Consider the following 23,788-nt stretch of genomic DNA (forward strand, 5'->3'; position numbering starts at 1 on the left):
ATGGATATAGTGGGTCAGGGGTTAGCCAGGAAAGTCTCCAAAGGAAGCGTTTGAATCCTTCAAATGTACCAGCGATTGTACATTCAGATAATGCGCGCCGGGTTACTCGGAGCTTAAGAGCTGATAGCTTTTTTATGTTTTTTTTTTCTGATTGATTTTATCTTTCCATGAGTATCACTATCATTTTCAAGCGTTGCTAGTTGGACAAATTGTTCAGTGCTCTAATCTGTGAACCGTTTTCATTTTCATTTCCGTTCATAGCTACAGGATCAAATTTTATTGTGATATTAAAAAGTTGGTTTTAGCTATTGTATCACAAGGAGGAAGAGGGACCAAAGAAACCCCTCAAAGTGAGAGGCTCTACGCGCTTAACTCGACACCTCCAAGGATGCATTTATTTCATTTTTTCTTTCATCTACACGTCAAAATTGCAGCAGTACATAGTCTATTGAACCACACTTGCGATATAAACTCCTGATATTGAGGCCAATGACAACCTTCAAAAGCTTTACGGGCCTATAATTTCAGCGTAAATTTTCTTAGGGTCTACGACCATCGCTTCAATTTCATTTTGACTCATAGAAATGAAGAATAGTATACTAAAATAAGGCTGTTATCAATGATGTAATTGGGACGCGGAGCGAGCAGGGATAGTGGATCTAAAGAACAGGAGGCTCTTGCTTCTAGCTGCTTGCACGCGCGCGAGGGACAGGACGGTTGTTGAATTAGATACACTTATAGTAAGAAATTCACTTGAGCGGGGTCAGGGCGAGGGCAAAATGGCATAGACCCACTCAATGCCAACCAGTAAAATAATCGGACAAAGTGGGAAGAAATACTCAAGACGTTAAGAAAGCAGGATACTCACTTACCTACGCGCAGGATATTGTCATTTAGGAGTCAGTAAGATGACAACACCTGCAAGCATTTCAGCCTCTTCTTTCTGACCGCTTTACCTGGATTTTCGTTGAAACGCCGGCAGGGGAATTTACCTCCAATCCACTTTGAAATTAAGAAATACTGCGCCCACCAGAATTTTGAAGAAGAAAGCGCATTTGTAAGAATTGCTGACATGGTGCATCATGATCCAGAACTATGTATCCGCGAAGTGACCTTGTGTACTCACTCGGGTTAGTGAAGTCACGATCTTACTAGCCCTTAATTAAAAAAAGTAACTAAGAAAGAAATTAGGTTCTTCAACAATCAAAACTACAAAAAGTTTTCACTCTTATTTCTCCAAGGCACCACAGCATTTGTCGCGTTTTTCAACGCTAAAGTGGATTGTCAATTTCAGAAATTGGGGTGGTTTAAACCCTCACGTTAGAAGTATTGGCTAATTATTGAATCGTTCAAGCTACCAACTCGGCCAGATCGAGTGCGCTTGCGATTTTTGATGTGAATATATCATCGCTAGGATATATATCCAGCGGAAAAGCGGTCACAGCTAGATGGTTATCCACCTTCTAAATGTCATCAACACATTGAGAAACTGCCTTCCAAACAAGAGTTGCCTATTGTGTTTGGCTACTTCATTCTATGATTCTTTAATTATAGCATACTGTTATCGTTGAAGTAATTACGAACTAGATATGTCGAGATGATACGAACCTGGGGAGACCACCAGTGGGTGTACGGACTCACGGGACAATACAAAATTAAACTTGGGATATCTTTTGATATATTTTCTTGAATAGAAATAAAAAGAATTCAAATACGAGTTCTGATATCAAACAATTGAAGAATGAATTTATGAAAAATCTTGAAAATTGGGAAGTGTCCTGTCAATCCATGCACCCACTAGTGGACTGACTAGGGAGAGCACAACTATTTAGCATGGAAGACGTACCCAAGTAACTATAATCTGATCAAGGCGAAGACACTAATAAGTAAAGTAGAATTCGAAGATGTTCAAGAAGGGAAACAAAATCAAGAGCCAGCTGGCATCAGACTTCGCCTGCCACGTTCCGATCACATAGAACACTATAAGAGTATCATAAGTTGGAACTTTACGAACTTTTGACCAAGTAGATAGTGTTACGCATCTGGAGATATTAATTGAGATGATAAGAAATTTATTAGCAATTGTGGATTATCTCATGATATCACTTTACTCTGACATGACTAAGTGGGAAATCTATACAACTTTGTAATTTCAAGTTATGGATTTAAGGTCTGAGGCGAGCGACAAAATACTACCTCAGCATTTTTATATTCGTCTCAAACATAATTTTGATTTATTTTCTTTTTAGATTTCTTTGAATGGAGGAAAGCCTTAGGAGAGAGTCTTGTAGGAGATTCATCAAATGAAACGATTCAAGGTAAGCTTTAGAGACTCCTTTTTTCCTCATCCGCTTACTCTTGTATTGCTTTAGTTGATGCGTATAACAAATAGCGCAAACAGGACTGAAAATCTCTTTATACAGGTAGATAATCTACGAGAGATCTGAGCGAGAATATAATAAATAAGAAGAGGATCTAGTTCAAGAATCATATAGACTATGGTTGTAAACGCCATATGTTACGGTAGAGATGAGTGAGAACATTTGACTCAGCAGTCAATTACTAAGCACATTACTCCGACTACCAGTGGGTGTACGGACTCACGGGACAGTACAAAAATGAACTTGTAAATATCTTTTGATATATTGAACCATTTATTTTAAAATTTGTTGTATTTCTTGAATAAAGATAAAATAATCAAAATACAAATTCTGATATCAAACAATTAAAGAATGGATTTATTGAAAATATTGAAAATTGGGAAGTGTCCCGTCAGTCCATGCACCCACTGGTGGACCACCAGGACCACCACCAGTAAGTTTATGAATTCACAAGATACCATGAAAATTGACTTAACAATATCTCCTGGAGTTTTGTTTTGAATATCTTGTGAATGTTTTCAATAATTCATTCGTCATGGAATAATAAAAATATCGATTTAGACACCAAATAAATGAAGAATAAATTTGTTACAAGATTTGAAAGTCCAGAGCTTTTTTTCTAATTCATGCATCTACTGGTGAATTAGATTTCAAGAAAACTCACCTATTCAAGATCCGTCAACAGCTATAATTATCAGTTATTAGCTCATATAAGAGAGGAGCCTAATATTAGTTCAAGGACTTACGAGATTTCCCTTGTATTGTGCGGAGAACATCAAGAGGTCTAGAAAACACGGGCATGAAACATAGTAGCTGGTGCTGCCATAGTTTTGGAATTATATGATGGATACTGCTTCATAACTAGCTTAATGTTACAATTATGATCTTACAAAGTCCAGCAGCTATCAAAAATGGAACCTAAACTCCGCCAAATTAAGATCCAAGGAAGAGCGATACTTTACGACGAGATCCAGAAGAGGTCACAAATTCAGCTAACAACCCTCTCACGGGAATTCGAAGATCAGCTCTTAGTCTTCTGTCTAGTCTCTCGTACGATGAACTCTAAACTAACCAAGGACTCTGGCCTTGAACTCGTCCAAAGATTCCAGCTCGTTGCCCTCCCCATCATCATTATAGTCCACCCCATCTACAAACTGCTTTCCAGACAAAGGATCTCTAAGTCTTAGGGCATACATTCTGCGCGCAATAGAAATAGCCTCGTTGGCAGATAGTGCGGCTTCAGCTTGTGCGATTCGGCGTTGTCGTCTGCGTTCTACTTTTGCTGCCTTGGCAGCAGCGACTAATGCTTCCTTTTTTGTCACTATAGCAATTCCATTTTAGTATACAAATGTTTTATTGGAGAGATTTGTCTATTACATACGTTTTGGCTGGGAAGCTGCGATGGCAGCAGTGATTTCTCTGGCCTCTATATAAACGAATGCATTAGCTCAATTCCTTTTATTCGAGATACCTCAGAGGCAAGATCAAAAATTGTGGCGTTTCTTAAACTTACCCTTCTGAGCTTGGAATAAAGCTTCAGCGCGTTTACAAGCTTCAATTAACTGTCGACCGGACTCCCTTCTGTTGCGCTCCAATGCGCGAAGATGCGCTGCATGAGCAGCAGCATAGTTGGGCTTCCCGCTCTTTCTAACATATTCTGCACCGTAAGCCATGATGATGAAATCCAAATGAATTCGTTCTTCAATCTGATATGCGCGTTGTGAATTTTATGTGCGGTGATGGATCAGATGTTCACCAATAATTTGTCTATGTTGATAATTGTCCAGTCGAGTTGCATCGGTTATCGAGATAAAGAGATTGATAATTAAGAATCTTGATTTTATGAAATGAAGGTGTATGTTACTTGAATATGGGTGCATATCTTAACGTGTGTGATTCTATCAAGAATCATTTCCTGGAATTTCAAATTTCCCCGCCTGCTCAGCCTCCTACATTCATTATCAAGCCAACAAAATTCTTTCACAGAGGCGGCGCGTTAGGGTCTTCCAAACATTGATCCACCCTCATCAACTGCTTTCCCGTTTTCTTCGCAATCTCAATAAATTGTGGGAGATAGTTCACGGTCGACTCGTACAAGTAATGCATCACCACTAAGTTCCCTCCCTTATCCACGTCACTTTGGAAATTTGTAAGCTGATTTTCAGGTGTATCACTCAGGGCCCATAACCAATCCTGTACATCAACCGACCATTCGACAAATCTGGAGCCCGGGATAAGCGCAGCGAGACGCTGACGAACACGTGCGCCTTCTGTGCCGAATGGAGGGCGGAAATAGGTTGATGTGTGACCTGAGAGAGCGGTTGACACTGCGGAGATGTCATTGTTGAGTTCCCAATCTATGGATGCGAGGTTTGGCAGGCCTTCCATGGGTGGATGCGTATAGGAATGATACGCCACTTGATGACCGAGACTCAACATTTTGGAATAGACTGTTGAGAGATTCGTAGATGGGTCGAGGAGAGCTGCACCAACGGTGAAAAAAGTTACGTGAATACCTGCTGCTGCGATGGAGGAAACTACTCTTTGGGCGAGCTTTGGATCGCCGTCAACTATTGCGAAAGCGAACGAGTTGGGACGTGTGCAGGAGAATATGAGAGGTGCTGTTGGTAGCTTGGATGGAATCAGGAAGCCAGATGGAACGGAGGTGACGATTTCCATTTTCGAGATGACTGTATCATCGGAGGTATAGAAACCTTTGAGCGCGAACCCAACGCTTAATTTGCGGTCGATTTCGAAGTGGGAGATTGGTACATAAATGTCGGTCTTCGCTGAGTTGGAGTATCTCGATGCTTCCACAGAATCCCATGTGAACGGGAATGGGCTAATATTGGGGTTGCAAGTGGGATTGTGTTGCTGAAGAGCAATGGTAAAAGCATTACTTCCGGTAAAAGCGATGTGAAGATAACCTTTGTCGTTTGGTGTAAAGTCGAGACATCCATTGGAAACTTGAGTGTACCAACCAAGGTCAGAATTACCCTTGGTGTTGATGGTAAGTTTGTTTCCAGATTGTTTGTAGGTTGTGGTCTCATCTCCACCATGGTAGAAGCCAAGGTTGTTAGAGTCTGTATTTCCGAAGGTATCAATTACATATGCTGAAGGTCCCGTGGTTGCCGGAATGGTAGAAGATGGCTCAACGACGGGGACAGTAGTGGGAACCGGGTAAGCGGTTCCTGTGTTACCACAATAGAAGGACATCGGGCCGAGAGTGATTGGCTTGCTAATACCAGAAAATAGAACAGAGATCAAATGATCAGTGTCGAGGCCCGGGAATTTGGAGAAAGGAATGGTATAGAATTTTTCAGTTCCGTCGAAGCTCCATCCCAGATCCGCAGACGAGACGTCTATTAACGTGGGGCTGCCAGAATCACAAGTCTTCGAAGTCTGCAGCTCGATACCTAATGTGGTCCCTTTTGCGGCCTTTATAGTCATTCCAATTCCGCCATATACATTGGTTGCTTTCAAGCAGCCAAACATAGTATACCAGTAAGACGATCCATCAGCACGAGATGTTAAAGTGAGATGATTATTAGCCACGATGACTGAAGTGGCAGTGTCCGCCCTTTCTGCTACTGGTGACATACTACCATCATCAGAAGAAGGTTGCAGCATGGCATTGTAGAATAAGAATGTCAATCGAGATTGAGATGCAAAGTCATCAATCAACAAGTTCGTACAAGCTCCTGCTGGCGCCGAAGCACTGACGCTGCTAGTCAGAACTTTCGAGGTAACACGTGGAGTGACTGTGCTCAAAGTAGTAGCTAAAGTGTTTGAACTAGTCGAAGAGATACTCGTGACAACAGCGCCCTTGGTGGATATCGTACTAGAAATCGGGATTGAACTTGATGAACTTCCGGCACCACCGGCACAAACAAAGTTCGTCTGGCCGATCTCCCAAGCACCTTTGATACTGAAAGATTCCCACAGAAGCCCAGAAATTGCATCTAAGTTGGCTCCAGAGAAAGCACTCAGTTGTACCGTGATAGTCTGGGTAGCTCCGGTCATTCCAGATATAGTGGTGTAGTAGCTCTTATAAGTAGTCGCTGTACATGAACTCTTAGTCTGTAGCTCTAAATTGAATGAAGAGCCGGCAGGCCCTTTGACTGGGAATGTGATTGCATTGTACTGCTCCGTTTTCGCTTTCACGCAATCGAAAGTGGTGTAGAAATAACTGTTGGCCTTGCTGGTGAATGTGAGTTTCTTGTTTGCCGTATCGGCTTTTAAACTGGTGGTTGTACCATCGTCTGCATCGTTTGTTAGAACTGCCATCACAGAGTTAGAGGAGTGACTTACCACTTGTCCATTGTCCAAGAGAATTAGTATGACTGGCAAACTTTGCATAATTATCAATTAATAGATTACTTGAGCAGGCAGCTCTCACAGCCGTAGCGCAAGATACCGCCCCCCATACTAGACCACCCAATGATAACCTCATTTTGTCGACGGACAAATTCAAATAATGCGAGCTTCAAATTTAGATGACGAAGCAGAAAAAAACAGCAACTTCAAAAAAGAAAGGACGCCGACAACGATTAAACGTGTCGAGCTATGGGATGCTTATATACAAATAAATGCTAACAGCTGAAAGAAAAAGTGGTATGATCTGAGGGAAATATGCAACTACTTAATAGTTTTCCATTTTCACGGTTGCATGTCAAATTTGCACATATCCTTGGCCTGCATGCAATATATTTGCAAGTATCCAGAATTTATCGCTCGGGCCTGGTGATCTTTATATCATCATCACATCTGATCTTTACACCTGATAGATTACCCCAAGAAATCTAAGACACGAAAAGAAAGTCCAATCCACCTGCATAAAGAAGGAAGAAATTCTTTCACCACTCAACATATCACGCACCAACCGAATTGAGTCTGGATTTCCAGGTACCATATCTTGGCATCTCGCATGATGGCTTACGACCCACTTTTTGGATGCTGATCTTTTCGGGTCTTTGACGCCCCAACGGATCGATGCATAAGGCTAAGATTCTCGGCTGAGAGATGCACGAATCATATGTGGAGAAGAGGGGATCACTCGGATTCGGTGAGCAAGGTTAAATTTAGACTTATCCCGACTTTGTTTCCCTTATAAGTCAGAGTACGATTTGTTCAGATAAATATGGCGTTTCCCCTGATTCAGTTTCATCGCTAATCGAAGTGATATCAACTGCCTAGATATCACAACGGGAAGGTCTGTGAGTCTGAAACATCTTAAATGCTTATCTTGCAGTAGCGTCAGCCAACCCAAGGGTGACTCGGTAAGTAAGGTTTTGACAAACATTATCTACGGATAGATGAAATAGGGGTAATGACAGTTGAAGTCAAATGGAATATCTACGACATCTCACGGAATAGCACGAACTACAACAAACGTCTCCGCCAGGTAGATACAGAAATTTAACATATTGTTTCATAGATGGAGAAAGCCAATGATATCCTTTGTCACTGGTAGAATAGCCGATCTACTTCAATTTTTTCGAGCTAGAATTTAATCGAAGTCTAGAGTATGAGTCTAGAGACCTCACCGACCATCTAGCTTCCAACTAAATCTCAAGACGAGAAACCGATTCAAAAGATTCCTCAAGTCCTTCCAAATTCATCCCATCTCGATTCCCACCAATCTTCCCCAGCTTTTCCTTCATTATTTCTGAAACCGTCCTTCGCACTTGTTTCTCGTCATCAAAATTCTTCTCGGTTAATTGTTCTTCCGCTTGGTTTTTTTTTGTCGATATTGTCAGTCTGACTTATTGTAATTTCTATATTCGTACGCAACGGAACGTACATTTTGTTCATCCTCTCCGGATTAAGGCGTCCTCGTTTTTGTCCCATTCCTGCCCATGTACTCACCCAGCAACAAATATTTTCTTTGATGCTCAATCTTCTTATTCAAGCTTCTCGCTAATCATAATCTCTGAGCTGAGCCTCGCACAATTGTCTGGCCATTTCCAAGTGAACATTCCACCTCTTCTCTGCTTTTTTATCTTTCTTACAGCCTTTCCTCTGGAATTTGTGAAGAGTTGTTCTTGCCATTCTAACCCAGCGTTGTGAATTTGCTCGGATTGTTAGTGTGATTGATAATTCCCCAGTGGTGGTAATTCTGGTGATCGGTAAAGACTTTTGGGATTCAAACGTATTATTAGGAGAACCACCGTATCATGATCGAGCCGAAGACTGAAGTCTTGTTCCGAGAAGCCACAAGAAATGAACACAATATTTTGCTTAGTATTGCAGGTGTATACGGCTCATCACTAGAATATATGTGGCTCATTGTAAGAATATACACAGCTCGTTATTAAAGTATATGCGGTTTATTTTAGAATATATACAGTTCATTACTAGAGTATATATAGCATCGCTCATTGTTAGAATTTATACAGCTCATTGTTAAAGTGTGTACAACTCATTTCCAGAATGTGTATGGCTGATTGCCAGCCAAAATGGATGTGTTTAAAGAGACGAAATGGTACCCAAGAACATTCCCCGCGATGACATGTACAAATCTTTCCATATTTACTTCCCCAGCACATTGTTTATATATCAAAACAATACCTACAATAATTGTACCAAGATTGGCATGCGTTTTGGCGCAGTGGTCTTGGTGCTCAACTATTGATAAGTATTGCCCCAAAAACCCCCGCCACGTTTAATGAATTTGCTTACCTTACACTGGTTTCGGTGTTATAAACCGTGCGATGAAGAGTCCCGTCTTCTAGGAGCAATCCTAGGAGTCAGGAGGGCCTGTTTCAAATGTTCTCCGAAACCAATTTAGTACCATACATTTCAATTCTTGAGCCGCAGCTCGAATTCAATTCACGGTTTAATGCCGTGATCACATGGTTCAAACCCATGACAACTGATAGTCTTCGGACATCAACAAACAATCTTTGGAAAACCCCCCATCTTCTAAGAAGAATCTTTTTTTCCTTCGCAACATCTTTTTTTCCCCTTCTACAGAGTTGCTGGATGTTTTTTATGTCCAAAGGTTTTAAAAACACTTCAGTCAATCCCCCCCCCTCCCCCAAAATCTATATTCCCATCCCAATTTCAACACTACTCCATCCACACTAGCCTCGAAGATACCGAGTGCGCAAAAAGTGGGAGGAGATTGAAGGGCCGAGTTATTTATATGCACCATTAAGATGTCTACAGCACGGAAAGGAAGATGGCTAGAAATGTCAGAATCATGCAATCTGTGAGAAAATATGGTTAGATATTTATGATGATTTCATCACGATTTCCAATAGACTATTACGCACTGCCGTTTGCTGAATCCAAATATTTTTAGAGAAGCCCTGGAGGTGTTCAGAAATTGGCAAAGGGGTGAGGTGGCTTTGGGCTAAAACGCCACACTTGCTTGTAAATTCAGCGGGCATTAATTTAGCGTGCATTATATACTAGTTACGGTAAAAGAAATTCCAAAAAAAGAAACATGCATTTGGCAGCATCAATATTCGATGCGGTAGATTATTTGCTGCTCTTCACGATTCAAAATTACTTTCATTGTGTTCATATGTGGATGTTTCTGGGCATTAGATGAATGTCTGAGAATTAGCATCATATCATGTCACTGGGAAGCTTGATAAAAGGCGGAAAATCTCTTCATATCAACAAGAATCTAATCAAAAGGGCTTTCCCTCTTTCATGTTTACACCCAACGCAGCCCATTCGTTTCCATCACTGTCGTATATGTCGGAATCATATTGAATATCCTCCATTTCCTCATCATCATCATCTTCCATATCATCTTCCTCTTCGTCATCACTTCCAAGCAACTCGTCCCCGAGGACCTCTGCCGGCCAATTGCCGACTATATCTGGAGCTATCGCGCCCCCAAGGTTGAGACCAATACCAAGTGCAGCCAATGGTACGCTCGTAAGCTCACGGAAAGCAGCACGGCGAGACAACCGTTCCTTTTGACTGGGAACCCTGCTTTTCTTGTGGTGGCGTCCGTTAGGACGTCTCGCTGCAACGGCAGCGATTCTTGCGGCAAATGGTGCTCGATAGGCGTTTGGGGTTGGCGGAGTGGCATTATCAGCTTGTGAGACTTGGGTGGTGGAGGGGGCGAGAGCGCTGCCAGGTGCAGGATTGGTTCCAAAGGACGACGACGATGCAGTGTTGGAGAGGGTGACTGTTTTAAAGCTATAGTTAGCATATCGGAAATTCTTGAAAGACTCAGAATGCCATGAAGTAAGAGATAATGAGATCAAAGATTACCTCTGGGTCGAAAAACAAGCTCTTGCTCGGTCGGAAGGTTGGCAGACGGTGTCGCAAAGGACACACCTGGCGCAGCAGCTGGGGCTGCTTGACCTGGAATCATGGAGCCTATTAGCACACTTTCAACACCAGAATCAATCACAAATGCCTTGTTTTTAAGCTTTCGAGCTCAAGAGGTACTTACCACGAGCAGCTCGAGTTGCATGGCGTTCTTCTCTCACAGCCTTTTTTCCTTTCTGGGCTTTCGCCGCGCGCGGTTGCTGCTGCTTCTCCTTTGTGATATCCATGATTGTGTCGTGTACTGGTACAAATTCGGCGGGGCTTGAATGAGATGGGGCTGGGGGATGGGGTGTGAAGCTGTGATTTGTGATGGGGTTGTAGGAGGGAAGAATTCGTTTTGCGGGAAGGAACGGGCGAGTTCTAGATATAGGACGCTGTGCCGAAAATAATTCACTAGATCAACAAATCTTGACACGTCAGTCAGAACGCGCGAATTTTATTTTCAACGCGACTGGTAAAAAATGTGGTTCTTTGATTTTCGGGAAGATTTTATGACAACCAGATGATATCGGTTCAAGTGCCAATAAAGGTTGAGCAATTTTGTCAGTTTATCACACTTTATACCGGAGGAGAATGTTTTTGGAGTCAAATACACAGCATCTAGGATCTAGTCAACATCTGGTAGTCATCCTCTTGAAGAAGTAGCTTTAGAGGAGTAGTAAGGGTTATCTCTTACCCATAGACACATTCTGATAGCGTGCTGAATGTTTCAGAGAAGAGAGCAAAAGTCACCAGCACGTTGTAATGTAAGAACATATGAATGAAATGGATATCGACCGAGAGTAGTGTTGATATATATGAACAGAAAGTTAGTTGATAAAACCGAGACTTAGGTATGGTCCCAATAGACAAACTCATTTGAGAAATTAAACAGAAGGAATTCTTCTGGGCTTGCATTTAAACCTTCTCAAACGATTCAAGTGGAATTCGCATAATAGTTGTATAATCTAGATATTATGGTCACAATTGTTTGGCAAATAATGATTGAACATTGGCTACCAATATAAGGACGATAGCAACTATCGTCCTTGTCCTCTTCATAATCAAATTTCTCAACTCTCTTACAAAGACCCAGAATGTAATTGTCTAAACACCCGTTATAAGGCCAATTTTCTTGTTGCTCTGTGTTCCATACTTTAGTTTCACGTCATCCCGTATAAATAAGGTTAATGACTAGTAGGTCTCTCCAGACGTCATTATTTGGCTCATGAATTGACAATATAGCTAAAGCTAGAGCGTCAAATGCGCTAGGTCTCGCTAAGTAATTCATAAGAACAGATGGTGAATAATCGAATCAATACGTCATAAAACACTCAATATCTTAAGTCACAATCTATTTGTACATACATTTGTCTTGATTTTTGAGACCAGAGATCCTCAGATCTTTCAATTCGTACCTTCTTCCAGGATGTTTCAGAATGAATTAGACGGCTTAGTCATCGGATCCCCACCCCGCTCTCGCTTAGCTGTTTGAAGCCAATGCTAAACGGATATCAATACGGCCGCTTTGCATATTCGCGACAGGTTTCTCCCTTGTTTCTGTCCACATAAAGCAAGAATGTGTGGTCATCCGGTTTGGCGCAGTCACAAGCTCCGACAAAAATGTAAATCTGTTCAATTGGTCTGAACATTGAATGAATTCTTGACTAAAAGATAGATAAGTCCACGCCCTTGAGAGGCAAATGCAAGCTCATACTGACACACTTTTTCAGCATTAATCTTCGCCTTCAAAATATGAAGATCAGTCATACATTAACACCTGCCCTCTGTGCTGGGACCTGGTACAAATCTCCCCTCATCCCTACTTACGCTGACTGGTAATGGTTTCTTGTTCCAGATCCACATCCATCTCAAATGTAACTCCCATAGATCTCTCGCTACGATTCTTGGTCGTTGTTTCTCTTTTCTTTGAAACATTTGGATCCATGCTCAATTTATTCAGCATTCTTGTGATCGTATGGTCAGCTTGTCGCTTTTTCATTCCTTGAAGGCTCTGCAAACGCAGTTTTCGGATTTTGACAGCTTGGTCTTTGACAGAAAACAATTAGCTATCAGAGTTCTTAATGGGTAGGAGAAAAAGAATGTTTATAACCTCTGCTAATATGTTTGCCGCGTGTGAGTTTCTTGCCTGCCCTTTGGACTGTAATTATATGTTTGTTAGCTTGGGGCATATCCTAGTATGGGAGTAGATTTCGGCAGCAAAGATGAGAAGATCGCCCACCCTTATCCCCAGTCGCAGCCAGAGCAGTGCTCTCGTTTCGTGAAGGTTGCATTGAAGTTGTTTCTGTTTAAATCTAGAGTTTGGTCTGGTCTGGTCTGGTTTGGTCTGGTTTTTAAGAGGAAAGGATTTATCTTCTTGCGCAGTAGAGAAAAAAGGATTGAGTTTTTTTTTGTAATGTTGGTGGTTGAAGAGATGTTTAATAAATAATGAAAAGCTGGTTAGAACACACAGCACGGTTTCGAGAGGCGGCGTGCCGTAACATTCTAGGATCTCTAATACGGGCGCAAATTCAGACAGAATTGTACAGACGTTGCATCACATGCAGAATGAAAACAACAAATGAAGTTCAAATGGTAAAACTCAATACAAAATTGTGGGCCCGCCAGTGAATTGTAGCAAAAAAACTTCAGCGGGAAAAAAAAGAATACAAGAAGAGTCCGATGGGCTGTTACCCACTGAGAATCATCGCTGTCGTCTGTGATTACGGACTTCATTTCGTAAACACTAGGCAGGCTCTGATACGGGGAAATCGGTGGGAATTGAACCCACATAGCGGAGATCTTCTCATAAACCCCCAAACCCACAGCGCGATATTCTGCCATTGAAGTAGGCTCTCATGTGGCGCTTAAATACTTTCTAAGGACGCGTTTATGCGAGTATAAGTAGTGGTGTGTCTAAGCGAGGGCTGTTCGTTTTGCTGAACGAATCTTGGGTGACCTGCGGTTGCTCGATGCTCACGATTGCTTCGTTTGAGGAGTATGAATTCTGTTAAGAGCTGAGAGTATTTAATTTTTACTCAAGCTCACCTGCGACTTTGGTACCACATGAAATATGTGGATTAGTTGTTTGATAGATTGAGTGACTTTCGGTTGACTTGCTCTTTGGTTTCATCCTCATTGTTAACCATCTCTATAGAACTTGCAAACCTTATTTGAACATTAACTATACTTATGGATTAAGAATTCCGATCTTCTGCACAATCAAGAAATCGAATTGTTATTTACCCTTATTTGATTGAACATTCACGTGTCAGTCACCACAAGCAAGTTCGCACGATTTCTTGGAAAGCAAGCATTAATTCATTGGCATCATCTATTGTACATTCATTGATACTTTACTCTAGCCCAGATCTATTCTGCTAACTTCAACAATCCCTCCAAATTAATACTCTTGGGTCTCTCAATAGGCAATCCCAATGCTCTATCCCAAATCAATTGTGCCAAAGGTCCCAACCCTCTACTAACGCCGAAAGTCGCTGTATAGTAGAGTGTTTCATGGAAACCATAATGATGGAATAAAACACCGGAAGAAGAATCCACGTTCGGATACGGATTTTTCGTCTTTCCGTGCTTCATCAAGACTTCTGGAGCTATTTCGGAGTTCTTCTTCACAAGCTGGAAGACGGGATCTTTAGCAATCTCTGGTCGGGAAGAGGCATAGTCCATAAGAGCTTCGAAACGTGGATCTGGTTTGCGAAGAACGGCATGACCGTAACCTGGAACAACTCGGCCCGAGTTAAGAGTCGACCAGAGATAGTCGGATACATCTTTGTCGGTGAATTTGGTTCCAACGTGCTCTTGCATTTGTAGAATCCATCTAAGAACTTCTTGAGCGGCCAGACTAAAAGCAGTTAGTAATCGTGACTTTACCGAAACGATTTGACTACATACCCGTGAAGAGGTCCAGCAAGACCTTGTAGACCAGCACTGTAACTTAAGAAAGGATCACTCAAAGCACTTCCGACCAAATGAGTGGTGTGTGCTGAAACATTCCCACCTTCATGATCACCGTGAAGAGCCAAGTATAATCTCAGTAAGTCTTGGAAGTTCTCATTCTCCTTGCCTCCCTTACCGAGCATAGCTGCAAAATTGTAGGACCAATCTTGTTCCAGATCAACATGAGCAGGGAGAGCTCCACCACCTCTATAGGAGTTTTGGTAAATCTTGGCAGCAATGACTGGAAGTTTTGCCAAAAGAGATATGCTATCATCGAAAGTTGGCTCCCAGTAATCTGCTTTATTGACTCCCTTCTCATATGCCTTGGCAAATTTTGATGTGTGAGAAAGTGCTGAAACAGCAATAGCGAATTGAGTCATTGGATGTAAATCTTTTGGGAAGTTATCAAGCATTTTATTGACGAAGTCCGGAAGTGCCGCTTGTTCTGCCAGTTCCTTGGAGAATTGTCTGACTTGGGATGTGGAAGGGACCTGTCCGGTCAAAAGCAGCCAAAACATAGCTTCTGGAAGCATCTCTGTTCCGCTTGTTCCCTTTGGAAGCTCTTTCTGACAATCCTTGATAGTTCTACCATGGAATCTGATTCCCTCATTGGCATCCAAAACTGATCCTTCCCATACCATGGCTTTCAATCCTCTATTATATTGTTAGTGTTGTTTGTGCCATGCTGGTGTGAGATTTTATCGTACCTCATTCCACCAATTGTGTTCTCGATCTTGACTTCGCCGATAACTTTGTTGCCATTTGCCTTGACTTTCTTCAACAACTTACGCTTCGCAGGAATGCACTCCTTGAAGGTAGTTTTGAGATCTGGCTCGGATGATGTGGCATAATTTCGATGAGCTGGGAGGGCGAAAGTACGAACACCGGTAGGCTATTAAAGTATCCTTGTTAGCATGATATAGCAAAGTCGGAAGGGAAGCCATACTCGCAAAGATCTGAAAGCCTGCGACGCAGTTCTGCCGTTCATCGCCATAACGTCGGATGTATATTTTGGATGTGAAGCTCGGATGGGGTAAATCGTGGGGCAGATTCGCGGGGTAAACTCAACTGAAATGCTGGATATCACTTGAATGGTCAGTAGTGGAACAAGCGATAAACGATTCCTATACAACTCACAATTGAAAAACGTCTCAACGCCTGATTGAAGTAGATGTAAAATGAAACCAAAGTACTACCAAGAACCTAAGAAAGATATATGGGATGATGTTGGATAATACATTCCAGATCATCGGTAGGTTATGCCGAGGATAAACGGAGCACATTAGGAACAAGACATCATTGACGAATCGTACTCGATGGATTGTTATTAGTAATAGTAGTGGTGTCGTTATATCAAGCGGGTAAACGGCTCGACCGGCATCTACACGAACATGTGCTGTGATCTTATCACACCAGGGGTGAAACTATAATTACGTATCTCGGCCACATCGATTGATCATCAAATAAACAACCGAACGAACCCGAAGATACATACATACTGCACCCCGATGACGGTGTAGCATTGAATGGTTCCTGATTGATCAGCGGCATAGGTAAGAGTAGGTACAAGTTCTTACTTTTTTTAAAATTACCCATCTTTAATAGAGCATCTCAAAATGTTTCGCAGAATTGCTTCTGTGGCGCCCCGCAGAGCTTTGTCTGCTAGAAGTTCAATCACTGTTCGTCATTTAGCTACCTCTGGTTATAGGATGTCCAGCTTGAAAACTCTCAATGACCCAATATCGAGATCTCTAGCATCGGATTCATTCCAGCTCGTACCGGAAGCGCAAAAAGCTGGCGCGGCTGAAGACGAATTATACGAACAACAAATAAAGGAAGTGGAAACATGGTGGAATAGTCCAAGATATGAAGGAATCAAGAGACCATATTCTGCGGCAGATGTTGTCTCGAAACGAGGGAGTCAGCAGCAATCATACCCAAGCTCCGTCATGGCCAGAAAATTATTCAATTTGATTAAAGAGAGGGAGGCAAATGGAAAACCAATACACACAAGTGAGATAAATCATGAGGCTCGGGGTATGGAAGACATATGCTGATTCAATTGACTCATAGTGGGTGCCATTGACCCTGTACAAATGACCCAACAAGCTGCAAACCAGGAAGTCTTGTATATCTCTGGATGGGCATGTTCTTCTGTACTTACCACCACGAATGAGGTATCTCCAGATTTCGGCGATTACCCTTACAATACCGTACCGAATCAAGTCCAACGATTGGCAAAAGCGCAGTCGATGCACGATCGAAAACAATGGGATGCTAGAAGAAAGTTAAGTAAGGAAGAACGGGCAAAGACACCATATACCGACTATCTCAGACCGATTATCGCAGACGGAGACACGGGTCATGGCGGACTTTCGGCTGTTCTGAAGCTTGCCAAGCTTTTCGCGGAGAATGGAGCTGCCGCTGTACACTTTGAGGATCAAATGCATGGTGGGAAGAAGTGTGGTCATCTTGCTGGAAAAGTTCTGGTGCCGGTCGGAGAACACATTAATCGCTTGGTGGCTGCGAGATTCCAATGGGATGTTATGGGCTCGGAAAACTTGGTAATTGCACGAACAGACTCCGAAAGCGGAAAGCTTCTCAGCAGTGCGATTGATGTGCGAGACCATGAATTCATTAAAGGCGTCGCAGAAGACGGTATCGAATCGTTGGCGGAGACTTTGCAAGCCATGGAATTGGCAGGAGCTACAGGCGCTGAGATTGACACATTTGAAGCGGAATGGGTGAAGAAAAATGAACTCATGACGTGTGACGAAGCCGTTGTCAAGCAACTGAAGGAACAAGGTGTCTCGGAGTCGAGTATCAACGAGTACCTCGAAACTACTAAGCAAGATCGAGATATGTCAATCACGAAACGAAAGGATTTGGCTACCAAATACAGCAAATCCCCAATAATATTCAACATAGATATACCTCGAACACGAGAAGGTTTCTATCATTATAAGGCTGGTATGGAAGCGGCCACAAAGCGAGCGATCCAATATGCACCATATGCTGACCTCTTGTGGGTTGAAACCGGAGACCCTAACGTCAAAAATGCAGCACAATTCTCCGGCGAGATTCGTGCCAAGTACCCTGGGAAAGGATTAGTCTACAATCTTTCGCCCTCATTCAATTGGATGGGCCATGGCTTCACTGACGAAACTTTGAAATCCTTCATTTGGGATATTGCAAAGCATGGATTCGTCCTACAACTAATCTCGCTCGCCGGTCTTCATTCTACGGCAACAATCACCAGCGAGTTGTCAAAGGCATTCAAGGATGAAGGTATGCTCGCGTATGTCAACTTGATCCAGAGGAGAGAGAAAGAGCTAGGTGTAGATGTATTGACGCACCAAAAATGGAGCGGTGCGTCATATATAGATGGCATTCTGGGTGCTATACAAAGTGGTAGTAGCAGTAGTAAGAGTATGGGCGACGGAAACACCGAAGGACAATTTTAAGCATATAGAAATAATAATACCCAAGGATGACTTGTTACTTGCCTATCTGTCTCGTTTAATGTCCTCTTACGGTAACTCCAGAAGGCCCGCATTTTGGTTGCATTTGTGATGGTGAGATATCAGTGAACTCAGGTCAAACCCATTTGCTTTTGAGCATTGGTTTTCTCGTTGAAAGCAATGCGTATTAGCTGCGTGGACTACGTGATTGAATGGTCCAGCAAATTTGATTGGTTTTTTTTTCACTCAATTTTTGCTTCTATTCCACAAACTCGCAACAGCAGAGTAGATCATGCTTCGAGGAGAATTAACTTGAGCTCAATCGAGGAAGGCTCGAGTCTCAAGTACAAGTCATACCTGTCTCTCTCTTCTGTTTGATTGCTCACTCCGAAGTCTCGGTGCAAGTGTTAGCATATAAATCTGGCCTGGCGCTGGTGGCACCTTTCTGTGTGATACGTTTGCCGCATCAAGGGGGTCGTCAAATTTCCCGAGTTTACCATTTTAGGGAACTCACAATAAGGACGAGATTCCAGCTTTGAGAGGGAAAAGTAGAGAGTGCTGCATGATGCTTTAATGAGGGCTCACAGTGGGCGTAAGGACTGACAGGTCACTACAAAAGATTGACTCGCGAATACCTTTTGATGTTTTATTCGTCTATCTTAGGAACTGTCACAACTATTCAGTAAAAATGGGACAATCAAAATATAAACTCAGATATTGAATACTTCAAGAATGAATCCGTTAAAAAAATGGAAATTGAGAAGTGTCTCGTCAATCCATGCACCCACTAGTGGGACAAATCTGTGAGTTTCAGTCCACTCCAAAGTATGCAGTGACACCATCTAACAAACGTGAAGCAGAAATGATAGAATTAAGCTGTACTGATTCGACGAAACACTTTTGGCATAGAAACCCCCCGGTTGACATTTGTTTGTCTACCAAGGGTGTTTTTTTTCATCGAACGATTGCAGAGTTCCCGATGTTTCTTCCCTTGTTGCATTATCAATCTTCTCCAGCATTCCTTTAATACTGTCCTCCATTTTTACCGGCGCACTCTCCAACCCCATGGCTGCCGCTCGTGTGTTTCCCATTTCCGTTTGCACCCACCCTGGAGTCAAAACAAAGGCTGTAAGCTTTTCATTCTCGAAATGGATCTTTCGAACCATATAAATCAATGCCACTTTACTCATTCCGTACGCAGTAGCTGGAATTGGTATATCCCCAATAGCACCGATACTCGTGACAGCTGTCGACAAGGCTACGAAAACTGGAGTTGGAGACTTCAACAGAAGGGGAAGAGTAGCTTGATAGAGAGTTAGAACTCCGATTGTATTTACCTCGAAATGATCGCGTACTTCGGATAGGGGGGTCTCGGAGACCCTGCCGTAGTATTGTGATATGCCTGCATTAGCGATGACTACGTCGATAGATGTAACACTGTGAGTCGCTTGTAGTGTTTCGACAGCTTGAGAAGGAGACAAGTCATCGATGCTGGAGATTGCAACCGGAATGATGCGACTACCGGTGGCTGTAGAGATATCAGAGAGAGATTTCGAGCTCGTGGACGAAAGGTCTCGAACGCCAGCTATAACGGTGGTGTTTTGTCGTCGAGCCAGAGCTTCTAGAAGGCTACGACTGAGTCCTGTTAAAATAGTCAGATTTGAAGAATTGTTGCAGCTATGTTTAGATAATGCAAACCTCGATTTGCGCCAGTTATGAGGTATGTCTTTATGTTAGACATTGTGAACTGTGTTTAACTTTTGAACTGTGAATTCCAAAAAATGTTCCCGAATGCGACTGTTGATCTTTGTTTCAAAAAAAAAATGATACCTAGGTCAGGAAAGAAGGGCATTTTATACATTTTGCACACTCTGCCCCCTGGTCCTTTCCCCATCTCAATCGCCTCACTAGGAACTCCATTTGCCTTAAACTATTACTTCAATTCAACGACAATGCAAGCGGTACGATGCTAGGATTCGAGTTGAAGATATCTTAAAGGCATTATTAACTTCGAATATGGGTTCTCGATTACATATCTAATTCATAGATGTTTCGGCACATAATAAATGGCGCAATCCGTGGATACTGTAGATAAATTCTCGCTTGTGGGAAGTTGCAGCTAACAAAGGTATCTGACTGCTTACCCCACCTTCCCTTTTGGCTGTAGTCTAAAAGAGACATAATACCAACAGCTCCAGATCGGCATGATTAATCAAGCCCTTATGAATTCCTTGGATGATTTCCAGGCCAAGCAATTGTCGATGTCCAATTCCTCCTGATTCTGAAGGCCTTGTTGGTTGTTCTAAAGAATTGACTACATCAAAATGCATCTCATCTCATTCTTCTTCACAGATCTATTTCCTTGATTCCAAAAACATTGATTGTCGAGATGATATATCAATGGCATGGAATGACCGTTTCATGAATATGCACGTAAGTATGGTCATAGGCAGAGTAGCCAGTAAATATCAGCCTGTATCTACTTTCTCGTCCAATCCATCAAGCAGATCGAAATGATTCTCGAATAATCTGATATATGTTTCAATCAGGATATATTTGAGATGACACTCATCCCTATTCACTGTTTTGTAGGCGCAGGGTAGGTAAATCAAATTGCTAGATTTCTTTTGACATTCAATTCTGCTGTATTATTTTCAAGCATAGCCACCTTCATTTGCCGCTTGGTATTCACTCACTCATCTATTGCAATCTGCTTTATACTCTTCAAACATTTTTTCCCTTGGAATGTTCCAAAGCTTTACCACAACATGTCATGGAAGTCCTGAGAATTTTGGTTCTTGGATATATCTTCCACATTTGTCTTCGTTAGGTCACACTGTTACTTGCCGTTTTCTTCAAATCACATCAAATTCAACCTTACAAAAAGATCTGATCTAAGCCCGGAATCCAGAAAATCGCCTATAAAGTCACCCAGACATGTCGACAGCAAAACCTGTGCGTTCTGCTACGGCATATAATCTGGAGCTCGACGAACATGTTGATTTTTACGGTCCACCCATAGGTATCTGCAGTTCTAAGTCCACAGAGTGCGACGCTCAATACCGCATTCTTGACCAGCAGCCCATGGACCGTATGGCTTATGCCGAAGCATTGAACGTTCACGAGGCCAAGACGATCGCGAAGTCGTACGCAGATGCTATCGAAGATGATGTGAAATATCTTCACCGCATGGTTGCCGCTCATGGTAACATGATCATCAATCGCTGGAGAAAGAAGTCTCGCGACAAACGCACCAAAACCTTACAGACAGCTTTTTTTCGCATATTCCCTACAAAGTGGAACTTCGTCCACGACCACTACGATCATGCAGATATCACCTGGCAACCGATGCGAGAGTTCCGAGAGGCTCTGTTGGTTCCTTGGCTTAATCTTGAAACATTGAGAGACGATTCATACAAGTTATTGGCACTTTTGCACGCGCGCACAAAATATTCTCCCGAACAATGGGTTGCATTCGATAACCATTCAATGACAACAAGCTGGGTGACCGGAGCACTTCGCACGGAGTATGCAGATTGCTGTGTGGTCATTTATGGATCAAATTACGGTGATATTACACCATGGAATACCACGAAGGTCCATCAAATGGACATCATCAGCTTTCCTCGTGGAAGACTAATTCTAGAGGTCCAGTCCATTATACTCAAAACACTCCGAGGTACAGTCGAAGATCTTCTTCTAGGTGCTGATACAGAAAGCTCCTCAAGCAAATGGCACATGCTTGTCGACAGTGATTTTCGTGGCGCTTCCAGCTCTATCGCGTGGTCTAACTTCAGTGATCAAACTTTCATGGCGCCTATCTTCGATCTTGATCGACTTCTCAATATTTCAAAAGCAGCTTTCCATGAGGCTGAAGATCATCTGTGGGTTCTTCAAACCGATCCAGTTTATTTGCAATATCTTGCTAAATTGGCGAGACAAGGATGGCTATCTAAGGGCACTGGTGATAGATTTCTTCCCCACTCTTCTTGGATGCTATGTTACAAAGCATTCACCACCGTGCAGAGATGGTCGTGGGTTGTCAACGAGTTTGAACATGCTCAGGCTTAACGCAATAGGTTCCGGGATAACATCAACTGTGGTGAAGACTTGCCAAGGAAATACAGCATGGCTCTTGCTTGCCTAGAGTTATTGTTGATCAATCTTCTACTTCAACGACTTAAAAAGCTCGGCGACTGTCTCCCGAGTTTCAGAAGATTTTCTGAAGATTACAAGATTCTTGATACAGGCAATGCTGTCCGTGCTAAATTGAACACTGATAAATTTCCCACAAGCAAAGCAATGTTCTACGGTGATCATCTTCACTGGTGCATAGTTCAGATAACTGCAGATCCTGAAGAACCGAATAATTATGACGCTTCGATGTTACTCGGATTTTTAACTGATTGGCTAAATAAGGACACGACAACGGCGCAGGACAAACAACGACTTGAACCACAGATACTCGAGATATTATACGAATTCGCAACTACCTACGAGTTACTCGCCGCAGTAAGACAACACAGACCTCTATTTAAAGCTACAGACATAGACACCGCTCGGATAGAAGGCCGAGGGCGCTTAGCTTGGAGAGGGGTCCCAGACGAAGAAAGATCACAAGGAACCGAGCGTTTAGCAGAGCTTCTCAAGATTATTGAATTGACACCGTTTCCCAAAGGTAAAAAAGATGGAGCTTGGTTAAGTAAAGCAGATGAGGCCAGAGATAACACGTCAGACTTGTGGGCCCACGTGCGAACAATTCATGCTAGCATACTCAAGAAACATAAGTTCTCGACCGAAAAGGACTACGAACACGACATGACTATGTTGTCCTACGACAGGGCTCCAGAGCATCTTCTCGCGCTAAAACTACAAAGAGAAAGTATTCTTCAATCCAAAAAGCCAGTACAACAACCGACCACCGTCGATACCAACTGGGATTTGACTTATGCTATCGAAGATCTTTCAACCTCGAACGTTTCTAACCGTTCGAAGGAGAAGACGAAGACGAGACCTGAGCAGCAGACTTCCAGTCAATCAGAAGCTCCCGGTGTGGAAAGCGAAGATGATCCTTCTCGAGAAAATCCACACAAAACCGTTCATATCAAGTCGCTGAATCTACCAATTCTTTCGCGTATGTTCCCCAATACGGTTGAAGAGTACGCTGCCAAGCCATTGGATTGGAGAACTTTTGTTTCAGCCATGGACGACGCCGGATTTGCAGCAATGGAGTCTGGCGGCTCTTGTGTTACATTTCTTAATACTGTTGATGGTGGTAGGATAGTGTTCCACAAGCCACATCCCACTGCGAAGATTGAACAATCTATGTTGCAGGCGTGGGGAAAACGATTAGGTAAGTGGTTTGGATGGACTAGAGAGTCATTTGTTACATAATTTACGGATCATGGATGGATGGAATAGATACAAGTTTTGGTTGCTGTTGTGGAGGTGTGGCTAAATACTGATTGGATAGGCCGCAGCAAAATGCGTATTCCATTGCCTGAATAGCTTTATGGAATTGTTCCATGTATCTAGATAACTACCGCTAGTTCTCACTACTACAAGCATCTATTTCCTCTTCGCCACAATGATAGGGTCAAGCATTAGTCTGAGATACTGTGTTCTTCCTATCTCTCAATAAAGATAATTTGAAATGATCTCAAACAAATGACTGATCAAACAAGCCAGGTCCAACTAAAATACTTCTGTCTTGTC

The 23,788-nt window shown here is 42.5% G+C and overlaps 7 protein-coding genes across 7 annotated transcripts; 2 read left to right on the plus strand and 5 right to left on the minus strand.

Moving 5' to 3' along the window:
- Nucleotides 1-3,448: 3,448 nt before the first annotated feature.
- On the minus strand, nucleotides 3,449-4,054 carry EAE97_011474 (uncharacterized protein; the record flags this gene model as incomplete). The annotated part of the gene is made up of 3 exons (XM_038881989.1): nucleotides 3,449-3,702; nucleotides 3,763-3,807; nucleotides 3,895-4,054. 3 exons carry the CDS (start codon nucleotides 4,052-4,054, stop codon nucleotides 3,449-3,451), a joined length of 459 nt encoding a protein of 152 aa, XP_038727215.1.
- A 307-nt stretch (nucleotides 4,055-4,361) lies between these two features.
- On the minus strand, nucleotides 4,362-6,834 carry EAE97_011475 (uncharacterized protein; the record flags this gene model as incomplete). Its single annotated transcript, XM_038881990.1, has 2 exons — nucleotides 4,362-6,643; nucleotides 6,693-6,834. The coding sequence occupies 2 exons, from the start codon at nucleotides 6,832-6,834 to the stop codon at nucleotides 4,362-4,364; spliced, it is 2,424 nt and encodes an 807-aa protein (XP_038727216.1).
- A 3,187-nt stretch (nucleotides 6,835-10,021) lies between these two features.
- Nucleotides 10,022-10,903, minus strand: EAE97_011476 (uncharacterized protein; the record flags this gene model as incomplete). Its single annotated transcript, XM_038881991.1, has 3 exons — nucleotides 10,022-10,530; nucleotides 10,617-10,709; nucleotides 10,801-10,903. 3 exons carry the CDS (start codon nucleotides 10,901-10,903, stop codon nucleotides 10,022-10,024), a joined length of 705 nt encoding a protein of 234 aa, XP_038727217.1.
- A 3,051-nt stretch (nucleotides 10,904-13,954) lies between these two features.
- EAE97_011477 (uncharacterized protein) lies at nucleotides 13,955-15,862 on the minus strand. Its single transcript, XM_038881992.1, has 5 exons — nucleotides 15,750-15,862; nucleotides 15,559-15,698; nucleotides 15,320-15,504; nucleotides 14,568-15,266; nucleotides 13,955-14,517 (listed from the first exon to the last, which is right to left on the minus strand). The coding sequence occupies exons 2-5, from the start codon at nucleotides 15,604-15,606 to the stop codon at nucleotides 14,028-14,030; spliced, it is 1,422 nt and encodes a 473-aa protein (XP_038727218.1). The 5' UTR covers nucleotides 15,607-15,698; nucleotides 15,750-15,862; the 3' UTR covers nucleotides 13,955-14,027.
- A 366-nt stretch (nucleotides 15,863-16,228) lies between these two features.
- On the plus strand, nucleotides 16,229-18,076 carry EAE97_011478 (uncharacterized protein; the record flags this gene model as incomplete). Its single annotated transcript, XM_038881993.1, has 2 exons — nucleotides 16,229-16,625; nucleotides 16,686-18,076. The coding sequence occupies 2 exons, from the start codon at nucleotides 16,229-16,231 to the stop codon at nucleotides 18,074-18,076; spliced, it is 1,788 nt and encodes a 595-aa protein (XP_038727219.1).
- Nucleotides 18,077-19,008: 932 nt separating this feature from the next.
- On the minus strand, nucleotides 19,009-19,814 carry EAE97_011479 (uncharacterized protein; the record flags this gene model as incomplete). Its single annotated transcript, XM_038881994.1, has 2 exons — nucleotides 19,009-19,715; nucleotides 19,772-19,814. The coding sequence occupies 2 exons, from the start codon at nucleotides 19,812-19,814 to the stop codon at nucleotides 19,009-19,011; spliced, it is 750 nt and encodes a 249-aa protein (XP_038727220.1).
- A 1,196-nt stretch (nucleotides 19,815-21,010) lies between these two features.
- On the plus strand, nucleotides 21,011-23,581 carry EAE97_011480 (uncharacterized protein; the record flags this gene model as incomplete). Its single annotated transcript, XM_038881995.1, has 3 exons — nucleotides 21,011-22,107; nucleotides 22,153-23,426; nucleotides 23,547-23,581. 3 exons carry the CDS (start codon nucleotides 21,011-21,013, stop codon nucleotides 23,579-23,581), a joined length of 2,406 nt encoding a protein of 801 aa, XP_038727221.1.
- Nucleotides 23,582-23,788: the final 207 nt, after the last annotated feature.

This window comes from Botrytis byssoidea (genome assembly GCF_014898295.1).
Source record: "Botrytis byssoidea strain MUCL 94 chromosome Unknown BBYS_037, whole genome shotgun sequence".
Lineage (NCBI taxonomy): Eukaryota > Fungi > Ascomycota > Leotiomycetes > Helotiales > Sclerotiniaceae > Botrytis > Botrytis byssoidea.